Source organism: Monodelphis domestica, chromosome 3 (genome assembly GCF_027887165.1).
Source record: "Monodelphis domestica isolate mMonDom1 chromosome 3, mMonDom1.pri, whole genome shotgun sequence".
Classification (NCBI taxonomy): domain Eukaryota; kingdom Metazoa; phylum Chordata; class Mammalia; order Didelphimorphia; family Didelphidae; genus Monodelphis; species Monodelphis domestica.
Genome location: NC_077229.1, coordinates 323,177,158 through 323,196,845, shown reverse-complemented (window position 1 = coordinate 323,196,845; position 19,688 = coordinate 323,177,158). Strand labels below are relative to the sequence as shown.

The following is a 19,688-nucleotide window of genomic DNA, read 5'->3' as shown; positions in this document are numbered from 1 at the left end:
ACTCCTGGAAACTGAATAGCGTCTTATTTCCTGAAAACTCCACCTACTCCTCTGTCAAGAGAGGGAGGAGAAGAATGCCTGCCTCTTATATATGTGTCCTAACTAGAAAGCTCCACTTAACCTTCCACTCCCAATTTGGCTTCTCATTCCAGGTCATCTCTTAAACTGCAAAAATCCAGCAAACGTGAGCTTCCCTACAGTTTAGATCAGGGAGGAGGGTTCAAGTTCGGAGACTGGTGTGACGCCTGCCTTTGGCGCTCTTTCACTAACTTGTTCTTGAATCCTCACGTCCCTCCTCAGGGCTGACTTTCTTTTCTTTTGGGTCCCCAGGTACCTCACTAGGGCAGACTCTGTTCTTGCTTGGGTCCCCACGGTGTCTCGGGACTCCAGACGCCAGGAGGCAGCTCCTGGGGCGGGGTCAATGAAGCGCAATAAGAAGAAAGTACTGAGCTCCTTCGGAGAGAACAAGGAGCCCCAGGACGCTGTCTATGAGGGAGTGGAGCTCGAAATGGATGCCTCAGAGGAAAATGTGTTTAAGGTAAAGGGGATTGGGGCGGCTGAGAAGATGCTTTGAAATTTGGGTCCCCTCCCTTACCTGCACCAAACTTCCACTAGGCCCTTCAGAGGTTTTCGTAGGTGACTTAGAAACCTGAGCATGGTGGGAAGGGGTGCTGCTTGTGCGCCCCTGTCACTAGTCAGTGATTATCTCTAGTCAGGGAGACTAGAAAATATAAGGATAGGAGGCGGAAAGAGGACTAGAGCCTTAATTTCTGGTCTCTTTGAGTTCTTTCCTTCATCCTCGTAGTCCAGAGGTCTGCCTTGCTTTTTGAGGATGGGAGAAATGGGAAAGATCCAACCAAGGACTCAGACCGTGGCACTACTCAAACTGACTCTAATGGGGAAACAGGGAAAGGACTAGAGCTTGTTAGTTTAGAAAACTGTATCAGATAACCTCCTTTGGATTTACATAATACATAATGTGTACTTGGCTTTGTGGGTAAAACGAAAGTTTCTTTTATGTATGTAAGCATATGCTTCTACATGTATGATTGAGGAGGCAGTACTATATTGAGCTCTTGCCTGAAACAATTTAATTAGAGGTCCATTTTGAAAGCTCCTGGGAACTTTTTTTTTTTTTTTGGCAGGGATAGATATGGAGGAAACTATATTTCTAATACAGAATACTTCCAAATGTATAAGTCTACATACTACTTTTTCTGTCATTTCAGTCTTGTCTGATCATTCTTTAAGGCATTTAGGGTTTTCTTGGCAAAGATCCAGGAATGATTTTCCATTTCCTTCTTCAGCTCATTTTATAAATGAGGAAACTGAGGTAAAGCTAGCAACTGTCTGAGGTCTAATTTGAACTCAGGAAACCGAGTATTCCCTATACTAGGCTCTGAATACTATTCTCAGTGTCACCTAGCATCCCAGGAGAGATCCCCATGTTACTGGTATAAAGAGGGGGCCAGTGATGAGCTAATCTGAGTTAATCACCCTTTTTTCAATAATTTCCATTATTACAGGCTACAGGGATAATAAAAATAAATCATTTTCAGCACATTCCCCCCTTTCTTTAATCTGCTATAGAGAATAGTCAGGTCTTTGCTGTGAACATTGTTTTTCCTTAATGATGAAAAAGGGAATAAATTATTGTTAACTGACTTAGTAGTGGGATGTGGTAACAGTATGTTAGTAAATCTGACACAGTTTGACAGCATCTTGACCAGAAAATGGCATAAAATCTTTGCATGCTTTAAAACTGTGGCTTACCAAGTTTCTTTTTCTTTTCTCCAGTGAAACTTTCTATCAGGTAAATTCTTTGGATATTTTTAAAGGGGTGTATTAATGAGAATTGGCACTGGTTTGATGGATAAAAGGGATATCTAAGACCTTAATAGAGAAAAAATGACTCAATGCTCTTTTCCAAAAGTTTCAATTCATTTTCAAAAATAAAAATAATCTGCTTTTCTTTATTTTGGAAGTATCAATAAGTATATTGTATTTGGGTGAGAGAATAGAGGACAGGGATTATAGCCCCTATAGCACATATCTAGGCAGATGAGGAAACTGAGACACAGATAAGGGAAACAATTTCCTGAAGGTTACATAGCTAAGAAGTGACTGAGGCAGAATTTAACCACCGGTCTAATATAGGAATACCTATTCTAAAACTTGAAGAGTTGCCAACAACACTAAAGTTAAGTGACTGGCCCATGATTTTAGAGTCAGGATATGTCAGACTTGAATTCAAATCTTCATGGCAGATTTAAGTGAATTACTTTGTTTCCACAATTAGGAAATATCAGGAAACATTGCAAAGTAGATCCCCAATGACTCCAACTTCAACACTCTCCAAGGCATTAGAATAAAGTTTTATTTTATTTTATTTTTTGTTTTTTTGTTTGTTTTGGAAATTAGGCAAAGTCTTCTGAAGGTGTTTAAAATATTTGAAATGTATAATGTGAAACTAACTTAAAGCCCTCTAGATGCCACATGAGTGAAGTAGTTTTTATGTGGAGCTGAGGAAGTTCTCTCTCTCTCTCTCTCTCTCTCTCTCTCTCTCTCTCTCTCTCTCTCTCTCTCTCTCTCTCTTACTCTTTTTTTAACTCTCTCACTCTCTCATCCTCTAAAAGCAAAACACTGTTCTTATTTTGATAAAGCCCATAGAACAAGTCTCTTCCAAAGAACTTCCTCAGCTTATAAAAATTTCTTCCCTTCCCTCCTACGGTTTAAGAAATCTTATATTCTGTTTGCTCAAAGTTTTGTTAGGTGTCAAAACCCCAAACTGTTTTATATTTTTCTATCTACCAATACGTGTGTCCTATTAGGCCATAAGTTCTTTGAGAGCAGAAATTTTGTCTTATTCACTTTTAAATAGCTCCTAGACTCTAGCATGGTGTCTGTCATTTGAACAGGAGGTGTGATATAAATATTTGTTGAAAGAAGAAAGGCAAACAGAGAGGAATTCTCTCGAACTCCAAAATATTGTGTTTTAAAGGGAACTTTCTTTTCTTTAGCCTAATGGAAGAAGTAATGTCAAAAACTGGGGACATGGGAGGCCAATGAAAGCAATATTTTTCTTGGGGGATTTTCAACATTAGTTTTGACCTAAAATCATATTTACTCCGCTTACCAATAAGACTAGCCTTTATCTCTTTTTATATTAAATTTATTTCTGCAATAAAGGCTCAGAAACTAGTGCCACTTTCTCCCTTTCAGATACTTTCTGAAAAAGAAATTGACAATGTAGTACAGTATTAAAAAATAAAACCTTTACATTTTGTATTAGAATCATTAGTAAGTATTTGTGCCAAGTCAGAAGAGGGGTTAGAATTAGTGGATAATTAGGGTTGAGTGATTTGCACATGCTCACACAGCTAGGAAGTATCTGAGACCAGATTTAAGCCCAAAATTTCAGTCTCCAGGGTTCATAAGAAGCTGCCTCCCACATGAAGTACAGTATAACTGTAATAAGCTTTAGTGGACCTATAAAAATGTAATTGAAGTCTTTTGATTTCTCCCTTTTAAAAAAAGCTAGCAACCAATATATTGATATGGCAGAATAACCTTTCCAAGACTAAAATAAATACCAGCAGTTATGTCCCATCTTTTAGTAGATTCCCATTGACAATGCATGAAGGAATTCTGTAGATTTCCAAACTTTAGGAATTTCCAAAGGTTAGCTCTGAGTCATAATGAATTTATCCTGAGCAGCATTATACTTAGATATGTAAATAGCATCTTACATAGTCTGATGTACTATGCAAGCAGAAAATAGCTAAAGCTTGAATTTTGCATTACTCTTTTGAGGTTTGTAAAGTGATTAAAATATGATTTTGTTTGAACTTTATTGCAACTGGTATCTAGGTACACACAGAACTAAATATGTAATAAGGAATACCTGAGTTCATGACATCTATTTTTTAAAAGGTTTAAAAATATTTATAGGGCTGTTTGTGTAGAAGAGGATAGATTTGTTTTGTTTAGCCCCAAAGGCTAGAACTAGGGGAACACTATAAGAAGGGTAATTATAGGGTTGGAATTAAGATTTTTTTTAAACAAAGCTATACAAAAATGGATTATACTACCTTAAGAAATAAGCTTCCCCACTCTAGATATCTTCAATAAAAAGTTGTAAATTCCATTTACAGTGCAGTCCCTAACAACTCTGATATTCTCTAATAATTAATACAAAGGACTAGCCATGTGACTTAATTTTTTTTAAAAAACAGACTCATTTAAGTCTTGTTCATCTATGACATTTTTACCCACTTCTATTTGTGGTGCAGCTAGCTAGATCAATGGATAGAGTGCCAGACCTGGAGTTGGGAGAACCTGGATTAAAATCTAGCCTCAGACACTTCCTGGTTGTGTGACCCTAGACAAGTCACTTAACCCCAATTGATTAGCTTTTACCACTTTTCTGCCTTATAACCAATATTTAGGATCAAGTCCAAGACAGAAGGTAAGGGGAAAGAGAAAAAGAGAGAAAGAAAGAGATAGAGTTGTTATCTTTTCCTTATTATTTCATTCATTTTTTGGTCAGGCTTTCCTCATTATTTGGCATAATGCCTGGCAACCACTAGGCTCTTAATAAAGTCTTGTTGATTAATTCATTGATAATAAGCTTTCCTTCTTATTGTCTCCTTTCTTTTCTTTTCTTTCCTTGCTTACACTAAAGTCACATAAAGACATTAGAAATACTTGATAATAATAATATGATGATGATGTTGATAATGGTGATGGTTTAACACCAGTTTTATATAGCACATTAAGATTTGCAAAGAATTAAGGTAGGTGCTATTGTTACCCCCATTTTATAGATGAGAAAACTAAAGCTGAGATGTTAAATAACTTATCCAGGCTCACACAGTTAAATAAGTATCCCAGGCATGACTCAAACTCCATTCTTAATTAACTAGATTTTGAAAATGATTCTTTAAAGGTTATTTAATTGTCCCTATGCTTTTGTTATCATTAGAGCCAGAGCAGAACATTGCAAATATAAAGAAAAGAGCCTGGAAATTACTAATAGAGATTAAAAAATGTTGGTTAATTTTCTAAAATAAAATGCTAAATAAAAGTAAAACAAATTACCTTTGCAACTCTAATATAATTTGTTCAAGAGGTCATAACTGAATACATGAATAGATGTCTTATTTGTAATCCAATAGGAATTTTTAGTTGCACAAGACTCTATACATTGAATTTTTTTCTTGTCTTCATGAATTACAGAAGATTTTCCATGAGCACCTGATTTCAGCTCACATTTAATAGAACATAATCAAGTTTCTATTGACATAAGATCACTGAATGACTGTACAAACTGCTTTTCCTGCTCTATCGGAAATGATATGGTTTCTCTATTGTATAGAGAGAACACAAAATGTGATAGAACATAAAAGGATAGCCAGAAATTCCAAATAGATTTAGCCAAAAAGGGAATGGAGGAGATATTTTGTTTGGAGTGACAAATATTGAGAAAAATCTAATACTAGGTATATCATCTCATTATTAATCCATTATTGTCAATTTTGAAAATGCCTAGCCCAATCATATATGCTACAGAATAGGTTTTTTAACTGTTACCTCCTGTCTTGGTATTGATAATAATTATTTATTCCAAGGCAGAAGAGTGGTAGGGGTTAACCATCTGGAGGTAACTGGCTTGCCCAAGAAAACACAGCTAAGAAATGTCTAGTCAGATTTGAACCTAGGATTTCCTGTCCATAGGCCTGGTAGAGGCTTAATTTTTAAGACTAACTACTACGTATGATTCCTTTTGTAAAATCAAATATGGTGAAAGAATTTCCTTATGTTATTATGAGATAAATGAAATAAATTTGGGGAGGAAGATTTTTTAATATTTAATCTGCTTTTTGAAGAATGGAAAAAAACTCACATGTTTATTATGTATATAGTAATGTTCTAAGCACTTAAAACCTTCATTTCATTTGTTGATTTGTGCTTATAGGAAGGAAATGTACTTGAGAAATCAATGAACTCATTTCCTTTTCTTCAGTTTTTAGATAGAAATATGTTGAAACTAGCAGACTGGTATGATGAAGTACTTAGTTTACTTTGTTTCATGACTGACTTTTAAAATGAGAAATGCTAAATTTGGGCTACATAGTCTATTGAGTCTCTGGTTGTCGAGGCAATTCATGGATGAATCAGTTTCATCTTTACATGAAATATTCTTGAAATATAATTAACTTTTGGACAGAAGCTGGGGAGTAAAAAGAGTGTTCACAGACTACAATGATAAATATGTTGTATTCAAAGGGAAGTAAGGAAACCAACCTGAAAAAAGAAAAGACTACATGTTGAATATCAGGAAATGAGGTTGGAAAGGTAATATGTAAACATTTTATTTAAGGCCTTAAAACCTAGGTGAAAGAATTTGGATTTAATCCAGGAGTCTTTGAGGAGCCTTCTTAGGCTATTAAGTCCATGAATAGTACAATGGGAAAAAATTATCCCATTAACCTTACAGTGACATGTTAGTTGATTATACACTAGCCCTATCATTATTATAGCAAGTCATTTAATCTCTCAGCTTCCAGGGTCAACTCTTAAATGGTAGAGGAACCTTTCCCCACACTGATGAAATCACATCTGTACCCTTCCAAAATTTAAACCATAAATTTAATATTTTCATTACCTTTTAGTCATTTGTCTTCAATCCCAATACATTTGTAATTTATACCATTGCAAGACTAGAACTGTACTTGTTAATTTGCTTTGTATATATCTATCATATTACCAAATATAAAATAAATAATTTGGTTGACAATGAAAGTCTCTTTCAGGATTTAGAGAATATGTTACATAATTTAGGATGTAATTAGAGGATAGATTTTTAATGTTTGTTTTAAAAGCTATGCTTAAATAAATATTTATGTATATCACAAATAATCTTTTGAATTAAAACTAGGTTATTTTGGAAGGAAACGTAAAGGGATTGCAAAGCTTCATGATGAAGAACCGTGATTGTTTAGGCACATATGATGAACTGAATGCTACTCCCCTGCATCATGCAGCTGCACAAGATCAAGTTGAATTACTAGAGATGATTATTGATGACTCTTCTTTGGAAGGTAACTAACTCAAGGTTATGACATGTATATACCTTAATGTTAACCAGTTCATGTTCCATATATGCAATCCCCCCTCCCCCCTGGACAGCACAAACCTAGGAAGATGAAGAAAGTGAGTGGAGAAATAAACCCATCTTGGTAATGTATATGGACCAAGGTCTTAAGCATACTTATGAAGTATAAATAGTCTGTGAGGAACAAAGCCAATCCCAGATTTGATGGTTTACTAGGTTCTAAAGTGTCAGTAGAGTCTTAGTCATATTGAAATGAATCCTATATGAAAGACTACTCATTATACACATTGAGGCATTATATAAATTATACATATATGCACACATATAGGGACCCACCTTTGAGTTGTATCTAAATATATGTAACATGTACATATACACATATCTGCATACATGCATGTTATTAGTTGAGCAGGAGTACTACATAGCATGTACAGAGTTGGTCTCAGTCAGAATACCTGAGTTCGGGTCCTTTTTTTGACAATGCACTGACTAGGTGGCCATGGTCAAGGCAGTTAACTTGTCACTCTTTTAGTCAACTGCCTAAGAATATAATATAAAGAGCAGATGCCAATCCCTATGGGTAAAGCGATTTCTTCTCTAAGCAATCCAGACACCCATAAAACGATGGGTCTTTTCAGAAGCCAATTATATCACTTCTCTCTATATATCCATCTTTCTATGTAGATATACACATGTATTTACAATGCACAAATTGTAGAAGTATTATAAAATTTTAAATACATTTTTTTCTGAAATGTTCATTAGGAAAGCTTTTTGAACAAAGATATTTGTTTTCTGAGGAGATTTATCCAAATGTAAAAGCCAAGTGCTTCCACAGGGAAAGAGTCAGGTGTCCTTCTACCTTTGGCAGGGGCTGGGTCTTGTTTTTCTTTATGTGTATTACTGTCTCTAGCTTAGTATCTTATTTAGAAGCACTTGTTGATTTCTTGGTAGAAGGCTGAAGCTGGTTGTGTTTTTGTTAAGTCAGTATAGCCAGAGGAACATGTATTGCTTGCATTTCATGCTATGCTTTTTTCCCTCCTAGGACTGAACATAATGGACCATTTTGGAAATACTCCTTTGCACTGGGCCACTGAAAAAAAGCAGGTTGAAAATGTGAAGTTACTTCTTAGAAGAGGAGCTGATCCAAACATTTGCAACAACAACTTGATGGCACCCCTTCATCTAGCAATTCAAAGTTGTTATAATGAAATAGTGAAGGTAAGGCTAAGAACTCTGCATATGTGTTTGTGTATGCTTGTGTGAAAAGTGGATATGTATAATTCATGGATCCCTCTCAAAATGTGAATGTCTACAGATGAATCAGATTGACCTGAAAACAAAATATACAGAAATTGCGTGGCTAGCACCATTTCTGAACAACTTAAAGCAATTACCCTCTGGATAAAATGGAAATTAGCCATTATTTTCTATGCTCTTGGAACTTAGAAGTTATTGAATTTTTTTCTGCAACTCTTGACAGCATGAAACCTTCATCATGAAAACAGAAAAAGGATGTAGATGGGATTGCACAGAACTTAGGGCATATATTTCTTTTTCATGGATACCTGTTATCATGAGTTTAAAAGAGCCATACCAAGTCACATCAAGTCAACAACCATTTAAGTGCCTACAATGTGCCAGCCACTGTGTAAACCACTTAGGATAAAAGGCAAGGCAAAAAAGGCCACTTTCTCAGTCTAGGGGGAAAAACAACATGCAATAAATTTTGTACAAATGAGATATATACTAGATAAGTTGGTGTTAATAATTTGAGAGAAGGCTGTAACATGAAAGTAGGTGCCTTCTTATAGAAAGTGGAATTTCATCTGGGACTTGAAGAAAGTTGGGAATGGTCATGAAAATGAGAGAATTTCAGAAAGAGACAACTAGTGAAAAAGATCAGAGTTGGAAAATAGAGTGTCAGTATTCAAGGATCAGAAAACAGGCCACTTTTGCTGAATTGTAATGTATGTCAGGTAGAAGGATAAGGTGTGAGATGTAGGAAAAGCCCTGATTACAAATGTCTCTGAATGCCAAATAGATGATTTTATAGTTGATCTTGGAAGGAATAGAAAGAAGATGAATTGGTCATATAGTCAAAGGGAGGAATATCAGAACTTATTCCTTGTACCTTGACATGTTAGGTGAACAAGAAGACCTCCAACATTAGATGCATTCTCTACATAGGGTTTTTTAATGAGCACAAAAATTAGTCCAAATGAAATATAGAAAGATTGCATTCTTTGCCATTCTCCAGTAATCATATTACAGATATCAAAGTCGTTTTTATGAAAGAGTGCTGGCCATAGAGTGAGGAGAAACCTTCACTCAAGTACCAGGTCTGAAATTGCTAACTCTGAACCTGGGCAAAATACTGTCCCTCTCCCTGCCTCATTTTTCTAAAATTAAGAAAATATTCAAATTTAACTGCTTTTGTCTTGAAGTTGATGTAACAGAACAACTTTGTGAACCTCTAGAACTAATATGTACCTCTATGGCAGTGATGGCAAACCTTTTAGAGATGGAGTGCTGGGTCCCTCTCCTCTCCCATGCAGACTGAGTGCCATGCCCCACTCCCCTAAATGCTAGGTATCCCTCCCCACCATCTCACACAGGGGAGGCAGAAAGCACTCCCACTGAGCTACTGGGCTGCTGGGTGGGTGAAGTGAGTAATGTTCTCAGTGAGTGTAGAGAGAGGGAAGTCTGAACATTCTTCTCCCCTCCAGCTCTGCTGCTTGTGAGCCACCTACCTTACCTCCTGTGCACTCCCATTGGACTGCTAGGCAGAAGGGCAGGGCATATGAAAAATGTCTTCAGGCACAGTGAAGAGGGGTATGGGAGCAGCTCCCCTTTAGCTCCTCTACCTTTCTGGTAACACATTGGGGGGGGTGGGCGGGGAAAGTGTGCCTGAATGCCCACAGAGAGCATTCAGCATGCCATTTTTGGCCCCTTGCCATAGGTTTACCTTCACTGCTTTATGTTGTATCTTTGGGTGGCTAGGACCATAGAGGAAATTTTGAGAGTAATAGAGAATTTAAGAAGGAGAGTTTTGGAGATAAGATTGTGTTTGAGACATATTGAATTTAAAATGTCTGAGATATCTAGTTAGAGATGTACATAAGCATTTGGAGATGTGACTGGAAGTTGAGAGACAGAGGCTAGACAAATTTCTACAAAGCATATGTTTAGATCCACTCCAAAACAGATCCAAGGGATTCATATTAAAATATAACCCTTGAAACATTCTCAGCTGTGCACAAATTCTTATTGTGATCACATAGTAGCTGATTCATGGTCTTGGTCCCATTTTATCTCTATACTTTTAGACTCTTGATAATAGGTAAAACTTAGTAAGGTTAGGAAGAGAAGACTACATAGTCACTTGTTCCTTTCTCCTGATTCCAAACTCTCCTAATGAAAGGATGCTTGGACCAGCTCACCTATAAGGTCTTTGCCTACCCTGAGCATCTTTGATTCATCCAGAGAAAAGGTTGATACTCTACAAGTATAAAAAAATCCTAAATAAATCTTCCTTGCTTTTTAAATAAACCTTTTTAGAATGTTTCTTTTTAGTAGTTTTCCTTTCATTAATTAAGTTATAATTTAGATTCTATACTCTTTTATTTTCCCCTTCTCCACTTAGGTTTTGGTTGAGCATAGTAGTACTGATGTTAATTTGAAAGGAGAAAATGGAAGCACACCTGTGTTGCTGGCCTGCTCCAAAGATAACAGTGAAGCACTAAAACTCCTGGTTTGTATCACTTTTTCATTGGCTTCCATTTTAATTTCAATATATGTTGTCAATCTTTATCACTATATATATATGTGTGTGTTATGACCAAATATTCTTGAAAGTATTCTTCTTAACAGGAACTTTGTTTTTAATTCCTGTAATGACTAGCATTTAACATTTCCCATACTACTGAAAGATCCTTTTGAAATCTCATGGCGGTTATAGGGGTTTTTTTAAGTTTATTTAATTAATTAATTTAGAATATTTTTCCATGGTTACATGATTCATGTTCCTCCCCTCCTCTCCTTCAACCCCTTTCCATAGCCAAGGAGCAATTACATTGGGCTTTACATGTTTCATTGATCAAGACTTATTTCCAATATGATCATTTAGAGTCTACATCTCCAATCATATCCCTGTTGAACCATGTGATCAAGCAGTTGTTTTTCTTCTGTGTTTCTAATCCTACAATTCTTTCTCTGGATGTGGATAGCATCTTTCTCACAAGTCCCCCAGAATTGTCCTGTATCATTGCATTGCTGCCAGTAGAGAAGTCCATTAGATTGTGCCACAGTGTATCCACCTCTGGGTATAATGTCCTCCTGGTTCTTCTCTTTTCACTCTGCATCAATTCCTCAAAGTCTTTCCAGTTCACATGGAATTCCTCAAGTTCATTATTTTTTTTAGCACAATAGTATTCAATCACCAACAGATACCACAATTTATTCAGCCATTCCCTAATTGAAGGGCATCCCCTCATTTTCCACTTTTTTGCTACCACAAAGAGTGCAGCTATGAATATTTTTGTACAAATCTTTTGCCTTATGATCTCTTTGGGGTATAAACCCAGCAGTGCTATGGCTGGATCAAAGGGCAGGCAGGCTCTTAAAGCCTTTTGGGCTTAGTTGCAAATTGCCTTCCAGAATGGTTGGATCAATTCACAACTCCAATATTAATGCATTAATGTCCCAATTTTGCCACATCCCCTCCAGGATTCATTACTTTCCATTGCTGTCATGTTAGCCAATCTTCTATGTGTGAGGTGATACCTCAGTGTTGTTTCAATTTGCATTTCTGCATAAGTGATTTAGAACACTTTTTTCATGTGCTTATTGATAGTTTTTATTTCTTTATCTGAAAATTGCCTATTCATGTCCCTTGCCCATTTGGGCATTGGCTTGGGAAATTGGCTTGGGTTTTTGTACAATTTATTTAGCTCCTTATAAATTTGAGTAATTAAACCTTTGTCAGAGGTTTTTGTTATAAAGATTTTTTCCCAATTTGTTGCTTCCCTTCTAATTTTGGTTGCATTGGTTTGTTAGTGAATTGATTAGTTCATAAATATTTCAGTGTTGATTATCTTTAAACAACCACTGTTATTGTAGACATTGGCCTGGTTTTCTTGATGTCACCATCAGTTTATACAAGTTTCCCCAGGTTTTCCTGAGACTATATTTTTATCATTATTTTCAGCACAATTATATTCTATTATATCCACATGTCAACTTTTCCAGCAATTCCTTAATTAATAGGCATCACCTTGTTTTCCAATTTTTTTTGCCAACACAAAATAAATATTTTGTACATATAGGTCCTTTCTTTCTTTGATCTCATTAAAGACTTAGTGGTATTATTACTGGGTCACAGGGTAGGCACAGCTGAGTAGCTTTTCAAGAATAGCTCAAAATTGCTTTCCATAGTGGTTGGACTAGGTCATATTATAATCAATTTTCCCACACTCCTTGCCTCAACATTTGTCATTTTTCTTTTTTTGTCATCTAAGTCAATCTGATATATGTGAAATGGTACCACAGTGTTGTGGTAATTTCATCTCTCTAATTATTAATGATTTAAAGCATTTTTCATGTGGTCATTCTGGAAAGTGCCTATTCATAGTCATTGATAATTTTTCATTTTAGAGAATGTTTCTTATTCTTGTAAATTTGTAGATGTCATGTTTTAAAAGAAATATTGACAAATTTCTAAACTGAATGTTACCTTTACCTTGGCTGGGAAATGACTAATTTCATATTCAGGGTCACAAAAACCACTGTATAGATAATCTAGTCTCTGGGTTTCTTTCTTCCTTTCTCCTGGAGACCATGTTTAAACTAATTAATTATTCCTTACCAGTGAGCAAAATGATGAAATAAAGTTAAAAACATTAAAAAACAATTATGTGTTGCCAACAATCTATGTTAAATATATTGTGGAAATGGGTAGATGAAAATGATTGCCTAAATATTAGGTTTCTCCATGAAAGAACATCTGTATCTTCTCAACAACTCTAGCCTATTGACTAGTATGTTCTATTTTTTTAATAAATGCATTTTATAAAGACCTCCTTTGAGAATCGTATTCTTTTGTATAAAAACAAGAAAGATTAAGTGTTGAAGTGAGAGTTTTTATTTAAAAAAAGAATAATAATCTTATTAGAAGTTGACTTCATTTTGCTAATGTCAAGAGCTATTCTCTCTAAATCTGAATTGATATTCTTATCTTTATCTTAATTATTTCTTCTGATTATTGGTTATAATGTTGCCAGATCCCACTCTAGTTACCAGAATTGTCTTTAAGAAAAAACCTTACCATCCATCTTAGAATCAATAGTGTATATTGGTTCCAAGGCAGAAAAATGGTAAGGGTTAGACAATGGACATTGATTTGCCCAAGGTCACACAGTAAATGTTTGAGGTCACATTTGAACACAGCACCTTCCATTTCTGAGCCTGGTCCTCAATCCACTGAATCAACTAACTCAACCTCCCCTCAATAATTATCCCTTTAATAATTTTTATATGGTCTCCTTAAGTTTTTCTAATACATTTTAAATTTAGCATTGAATCTAGCTATTGCACTTGAATGTAAAGTTCTAAGCATTGGGTAAGGATAGATAAAAATTATAATCTGTTGTTCCTACTTTCCTAGAAGGCATTATCTTATTTGACCTCATTCTGGATTTTTTTTAGATGGATCGTGGGGCAAAAATATGTAGACCAAACAAATTTGGATGTTATCCAGTGCACATAGCTACATTTTCAGGTGCCAAGAAATGCCTAGAAATGCTTTTAAAGTTTGGTAAGTAAATGCATTTATGTAGTAGACAACAGTAATAAACTTATGGTTCCTTTAATGGATTTTTCAACTCATGTTATTCATTGACAATACTTATTGGTGCAGCTAGGTAAGAGTTAATTTTCAGGTTTCTTGTTTTGTGACACTACAGACTCTACTTTTAAGTAATAATTCATTTTCTTTTTCTTGTGAAGGTGAAGAACAAGGATATTCCAGGCAATTTCAAATGAATTTCATCAATAATAAAAACTCAAGTCCTCTCCATTTTGCTGTTCAAAGTGGTGATTTAGAAGTTATTAAAATATGCCTGGAAAATGGAGCAGAGATTAATCTAGAGGAGGTAACTTTTAATACTTTATGTCATGGCTTATTTGTTTGTTTGTGTGTGTTTATGTGCATGCATGTGTATGTATATATGTTTGCATTTATAAATTATTTTCCAGAGTTTTTTTAATGGCTACATGACCATTGAATAAATAATAAATTGATATAGCAATAAATAGATAATAAACAAAGCAGAACAAAGTCAAAAGTTGAGCTTTTATTTTAGTATAATAAAAATACATACTTGAACTATATTATAGCTTCTAAATAATGGGAATAGTAGAAGAAAAGATAACCATTCAGGATGGCATGATGTTTTGTAGCAAAGAAAACTAGAAAGAGATTTTAAAATTAGTTGACTCTAGCAAACTTGTAGGTCTGATCTTTTTTTTTTTGGTGAATAATGAAGATATTTTTTATAATTAAAACATTATCCATCTTAGATTGGGCTAACTGAAGCTTTGTGTGTAGATCGAGGGAAATAATATTCTAAACAAATCAAACCAAACTACAATATTGAGTACTGTTCTAGATATCTCAATTTAGGAAGGTTTTAAATGGAAACAGCATGGTGTAAAGGATAGAATGTTTACTTTGGAATTAGGACTAACTGGGCTCAAGTCTTATCTATGATATATACTGACTAGAACATTTTAGGCCAGTTACTTAATGTTATAGTGCCATGAAGAGTGTTCTGAGACTAAATTGAAGAAAAGTTACTTATCTACAGTGATTGAGGTAATAAGAAAAATTGAGAGGGAGGGAGGGAAAGATGTTCTTCACCAGGAAATCCACACAATACTGAAATGACTGATCTGGGGGAAAAATAATAGTGCGTGCAAAGATGGATGAATTAGGATGGGTTTGGAAAACATTTCCAAAAAAGGGATCTTTGAAGGAACTGTGGATGTTTATTTTAAAGGATAGAAGACTAAGGGAATCTGGATATTCTAATATAATTACATAATAGTGATATTCTAACATTTCAATTGCCATAATGTAAAAAAGAAAAGGTTTTTTTTTTATCTTGTAGAGGTAGGTAAGTAGGCAGATGATATCGAGTCAGTTATCAATCCAATATTAAAAAGTTTCCAACTAGGAATGTCCAATAGTGGAGTGGATGATCTGATTAAATAAGAAGTCCCACATCATGGAAGTTTTTGAGTACATTATGGATGATTCTCTACCAGATATATTAATGAAGATCATTATATTGTGTGGGAAGCTGGATATGAATTATAAATTTCCTTCTAAGATTCTAATTTTTACAGTCTCAATTTGTGAGAGTGAGGCCATTATACACAAAGCAAATACTGAGTTCCTCAGCTCTGAGGACAAGTGTATCAAAAACCACAGATAAGATTTAAACCAAAATGAATTACTTACCAAGATCTAAAAAATGGGGGCCATTGAACTGGTCTTGAATCACTAAGCCTTGCCTTCTGCACCATTTTTTTTTACATTCCTGTTCATAGACTGGGAAATGCACAGCTCTGCATTTTGCTGCCACTCAAGGAGCAACAGAAATTGTTAAACTGATGATAACCTCTTATTCTGGCAATAATGACATTATTAATACAGTAGATGGAAATAATGAGACATTACTTCACAGGTGAGAAGAATTTTTCTTCTTCTATGAGTTATTGTTCCATAGTCTTTCTACTGTTGCTTTTTCAGGTTCACCTTATTACTTAAAGGATTGTGCAAAAAGCAGCATTTGGTTCAACAGTTCTATGGAGAATTGAGATTCTTCCTAATTACCCAATTAAAGCTATTGTTTCTCTCCGGAATTAACGTAGAATGTTAAGTAGGTTTTCACAAGAGAGAAGAGTCTAGTGGCAATCTAGAGGCAAAAGTCATAGCGATTTTGACACTAGTGGATGCATTCAAGTGAACTATATATTTTCCATAGACACAAAAGAAGGCAAATTAACTATAAAATCTTAACAAATCTCCCAATGTCCTTATTAATTTACAACCAGGGACATGTTCTCACATAATGGAGATCTTTCTTTCATGGGAATTTTCCCCCCATTCAATCGCAGAAATGGGGATCATGGTGATCATTGTAAGTTAATTGAATAAGTGTTTATTTTATTTCTATCTGATCTTATAGATATACTTAACATTTATTGATAGCAATCTAGTCCCTATGCCTTTTCCTTTATAAATGACTTTGGGTCATCGTTTTTAAAGTTTTCATGGCACAAAATGTTAAGAGACAAAATGGCTTAGTGGTTAGAGAGTTGTGCCTCATGGGAAGGCATAGATTCAAATCTCATCTCTAACACTTACTCACGAGGAATCTGAGGTTGATGGATCATGTGATCTTCAGAGTTCTGGGTTACAGTGGATATGGCTAATGTCAGTGGGTTGTTGAGGCTAAATCTGGTGCCAATTTGGTGAGCAGCTAGGAGTGGAGGACAACTAAGCTACCTAAAGAGGAATGAATAACTAGAATTGGTCAGAAAAACAGAGCAGGTCAAATATTCTGTTATGAGCAGCATTAGGATGGAATCTTTGAGTTTTTACTCCATTTGCAACCTGAAATTTCAAAATAAGGAAACAGTTAAAAATATTTTTGTTATAGACTTCAAGAAGATAAATTAATTCCATTTCATGGAAGATTTCTTTTAAGCTTTTCAAAATAATCTATGTGATTTTTTTCACTTTTTATAGAGTGGCATTATTTGATCACCATGAACTGGCTGAATATTTAATTTCAATGGTAAGCATGCAACTACTAAGGCTGTACATCATTATTTGTAATAATTAAAATTACATAGTTATCATTTGCTTACAAATAAACATCTAAAGTTCAAATTACAACAGCAATAATATATTTAACATTCTTTTCAATTTCCCAAAGAAAGAAATCTTGATAAGTTTCAGGTAACTGGCATGGCTTTTCATATATGACAGAAAAGGTAAGAACTTATTATATATTTACTCAGTATTTCTAGAAGGTAGCTACTTTTATCAGACTAAAAATGCCACATTTAAGGGCTCTATTTTTGGAGAAAACTCTGAAATTTTTCAGGCAAATATTCCTGATGTTCCTGCACATGATGATTTTCCTTAGTCTACTCTGACTTTAAAAGATGGGTTCCCATGTTCCTTTCCTGAAGCTAAGTTATATATGCAATTTACTTTGCTTTAGTTCAGTTCTAAAATAATGCACCATAGCTCCCAACTGGAATGAAAGTTCATGAGGATATAGTCTGCTTAATTTTTGCCTTTGTATCCTGTAGCCTCTCACAATGCTTGGCACATGATAGATTTTTAACAAATGTTTGTTGAGTGGATTGAACTAGGGACTTATTCAAAGAATGACTTATGTTAACATTGGCTTAAATGAGTAGAAACTCTAGGAATTTCCAATAAAGGTAAAGTGACTGAGTGGTTAGAGTAGCAGGTAGTAGTAATTTTGATTCATACATACATTCTAGTGCAAGAAAAATAGAAATGGGCGTTTTGATGGCAGGTAGTTTTAGACTTGGTCATATAGTTGTATATGAATACCAAGAGAAGGAAATCAGTTTTAGTGCAAGAATCCTTATTAAAATTTTGAAGAGTAGGTAGCAAGGGAACAGACAAAGCAGTGGTTTGGTGAACTATGCCAAGATCAGATAAGGCTAAAGAATGGTACATTCAAAACTCTAATCTAGCCTACAAGCAGAAACCAAGAGCCCTCTGAGGAGGAAGAATTGTGTCAATGATATTTCCCTGTGACTTGATAATGTTTGATGATAGCTGTGATAGAGGCCTTCGTTGGCCCTTCCAGCTTAAAGTATCTTCTTCACTTAGGTTGCTTTTCATCAGCTTTGTATGTATCTTATATGTGCCATGTATTCAACACTGTCTTCTCCTTTAGAATGTAATCTTGAACATATTGACTGTGGTTGCATTTTATTTGAACCCCTTGGGCTTAACACAAGTACTTGGAACATAGTGCTTAATAAATATTGACTGATGCTCTTCATCTCTCAGGCACCCTCCATCCCTTTTGGGAGAATTCTGCCAGAGTTTTAGAATTCTTGGATTCTCTCAGGTTTTCTTCATCACAATTGTGGTTCAATAATTTTTTGGTAAAACCCATTTGGGGTTTTCTTGGCAAAGATACTGAAGTGGTTTGCCATTTTCTTCTCCAGTTCATTTTACAGATGAGGAAACTGAGGCAAACAAGGTTAAGTGATGTTCCCAGTGTTACACTAGTAAATGTCTGATGCTGTATAGGAATTCATAAAAATGAGTCTTCCTGACTCCAGGCATGGTACTCTATCCACTGTGCCACCTTACTGTCAGTGTCTTTAAATTCTCTCATGTCTTTAAGTACCAGGCCCTAAGAAGCTTCTGCATTAGTTCCTTTTTCTGGTAGACAGTGTTGCTATTCTCCATGTGCATGACTCCTTACTATCTGGGGAATGGAGAATGAGAATGGGAATGAGAACAGATGGGGATAGAGTAAGAAGAAATTGCATCAGAAATGAAATTAAAATATTCACAACCATATTCCAAGCAATTTAATGTATAATTAGCCTTGAAGAAATGTAGGACTTTTAATGTGATCTTCTTAAAAGAGTAAAATTTCAGTATCTTGTTATCCCAAATGTTGTGTTCACAGTGTAGAATAGAAAGTATTGACTTTAAACAGTTGCTATATACCAGGCACTGTGCTTAGCATGAAAGATTCATAGATGAAATTGAAATAACTTCTGAATTTAAGAAACTTACATTCTTTTAGAAGAAACAATATACAACTAACTATGCAAGAAATACAAACAAAAATTTCAGAGAAATTGCACTAACATCTAGAGGTATCAGGAAAAGAGATACTATTTGGACTGAATTGTTGCAGAAATTAAACTCTCAGAGGTGAATGGGTGAAAAGAATGTGGAGGAGTCAACCTGTGTAAAGACACTAAGATGGGAGATAGAACACTGTAAGAGAATTAGCAAGATAGCCACCATAGATTGTGTGTAAGAATGACAAAAATTCTTGTGAGTGTTCTCTGGCCATAGTGATAAATGCCAAGAAAAATTTCATTTTTCATATGCGAGGTAACATGGTATAGTATAAAGTACATTAGATTTCAACTCATACTGGGTTTGAAACTTGGATGCTACTAAGAATATTAATTATAAGCAATTTCTTAAACTTCTTTTAAGCTCTTCATCTATTAAAGTGGAAAAATAGTATTTTGTCTTACCTCACAGGATTCTTGTGAGGAAAACACCCTTTTTAAGACAAAAAAAATTAAATGTCATTGCTATCACTATTACCAATAATAAATCAAGATATGATTGACCCACAAAAGTGAAATCAAAATTGATTAGTCATAAAGAATATTTATAGGTTAACTGACAAATAGCAATCTGCTCAGATCTCAAAGAGAAAAAATAGAGCAATTTTATTTGGCTGAATTTTTGAAATAA

At 34.9% G+C, this 19,688-nt stretch overlaps 1 protein-coding gene across 1 annotated transcript in view; it reads left to right on the top strand.

Annotated features, from left to right (window-relative positions):
- Positions 1 to 303: 303 nt before the first annotated feature.
- Positions 304 to 19,688, top strand: part of TRPA1 (transient receptor potential cation channel subfamily A member 1) — a 62,901-nt gene continuing 43,516 nt past the window's right edge. Inside the window, exons 1-8 of the mRNA XM_007486979.2 lie at positions 304 to 538; positions 6,941 to 7,103; positions 8,163 to 8,338; positions 10,764 to 10,871; positions 13,823 to 13,931; positions 14,123 to 14,268; positions 15,728 to 15,864; positions 16,932 to 16,980. Of these exons, the coding sequence (XP_007487041.2) occupies positions 422 to 538; positions 6,941 to 7,103; positions 8,163 to 8,338; positions 10,764 to 10,871; positions 13,823 to 13,931; positions 14,123 to 14,268; positions 15,728 to 15,864; positions 16,932 to 16,980 (1,005 nt within the window). The 5' untranslated portion in view covers positions 304 to 421. The remainder of the gene's footprint in view (positions 539 to 6,940; positions 7,104 to 8,162; positions 8,339 to 10,763; positions 10,872 to 13,822; positions 13,932 to 14,122; positions 14,269 to 15,727; positions 15,865 to 16,931; positions 16,981 to 19,688) is intronic.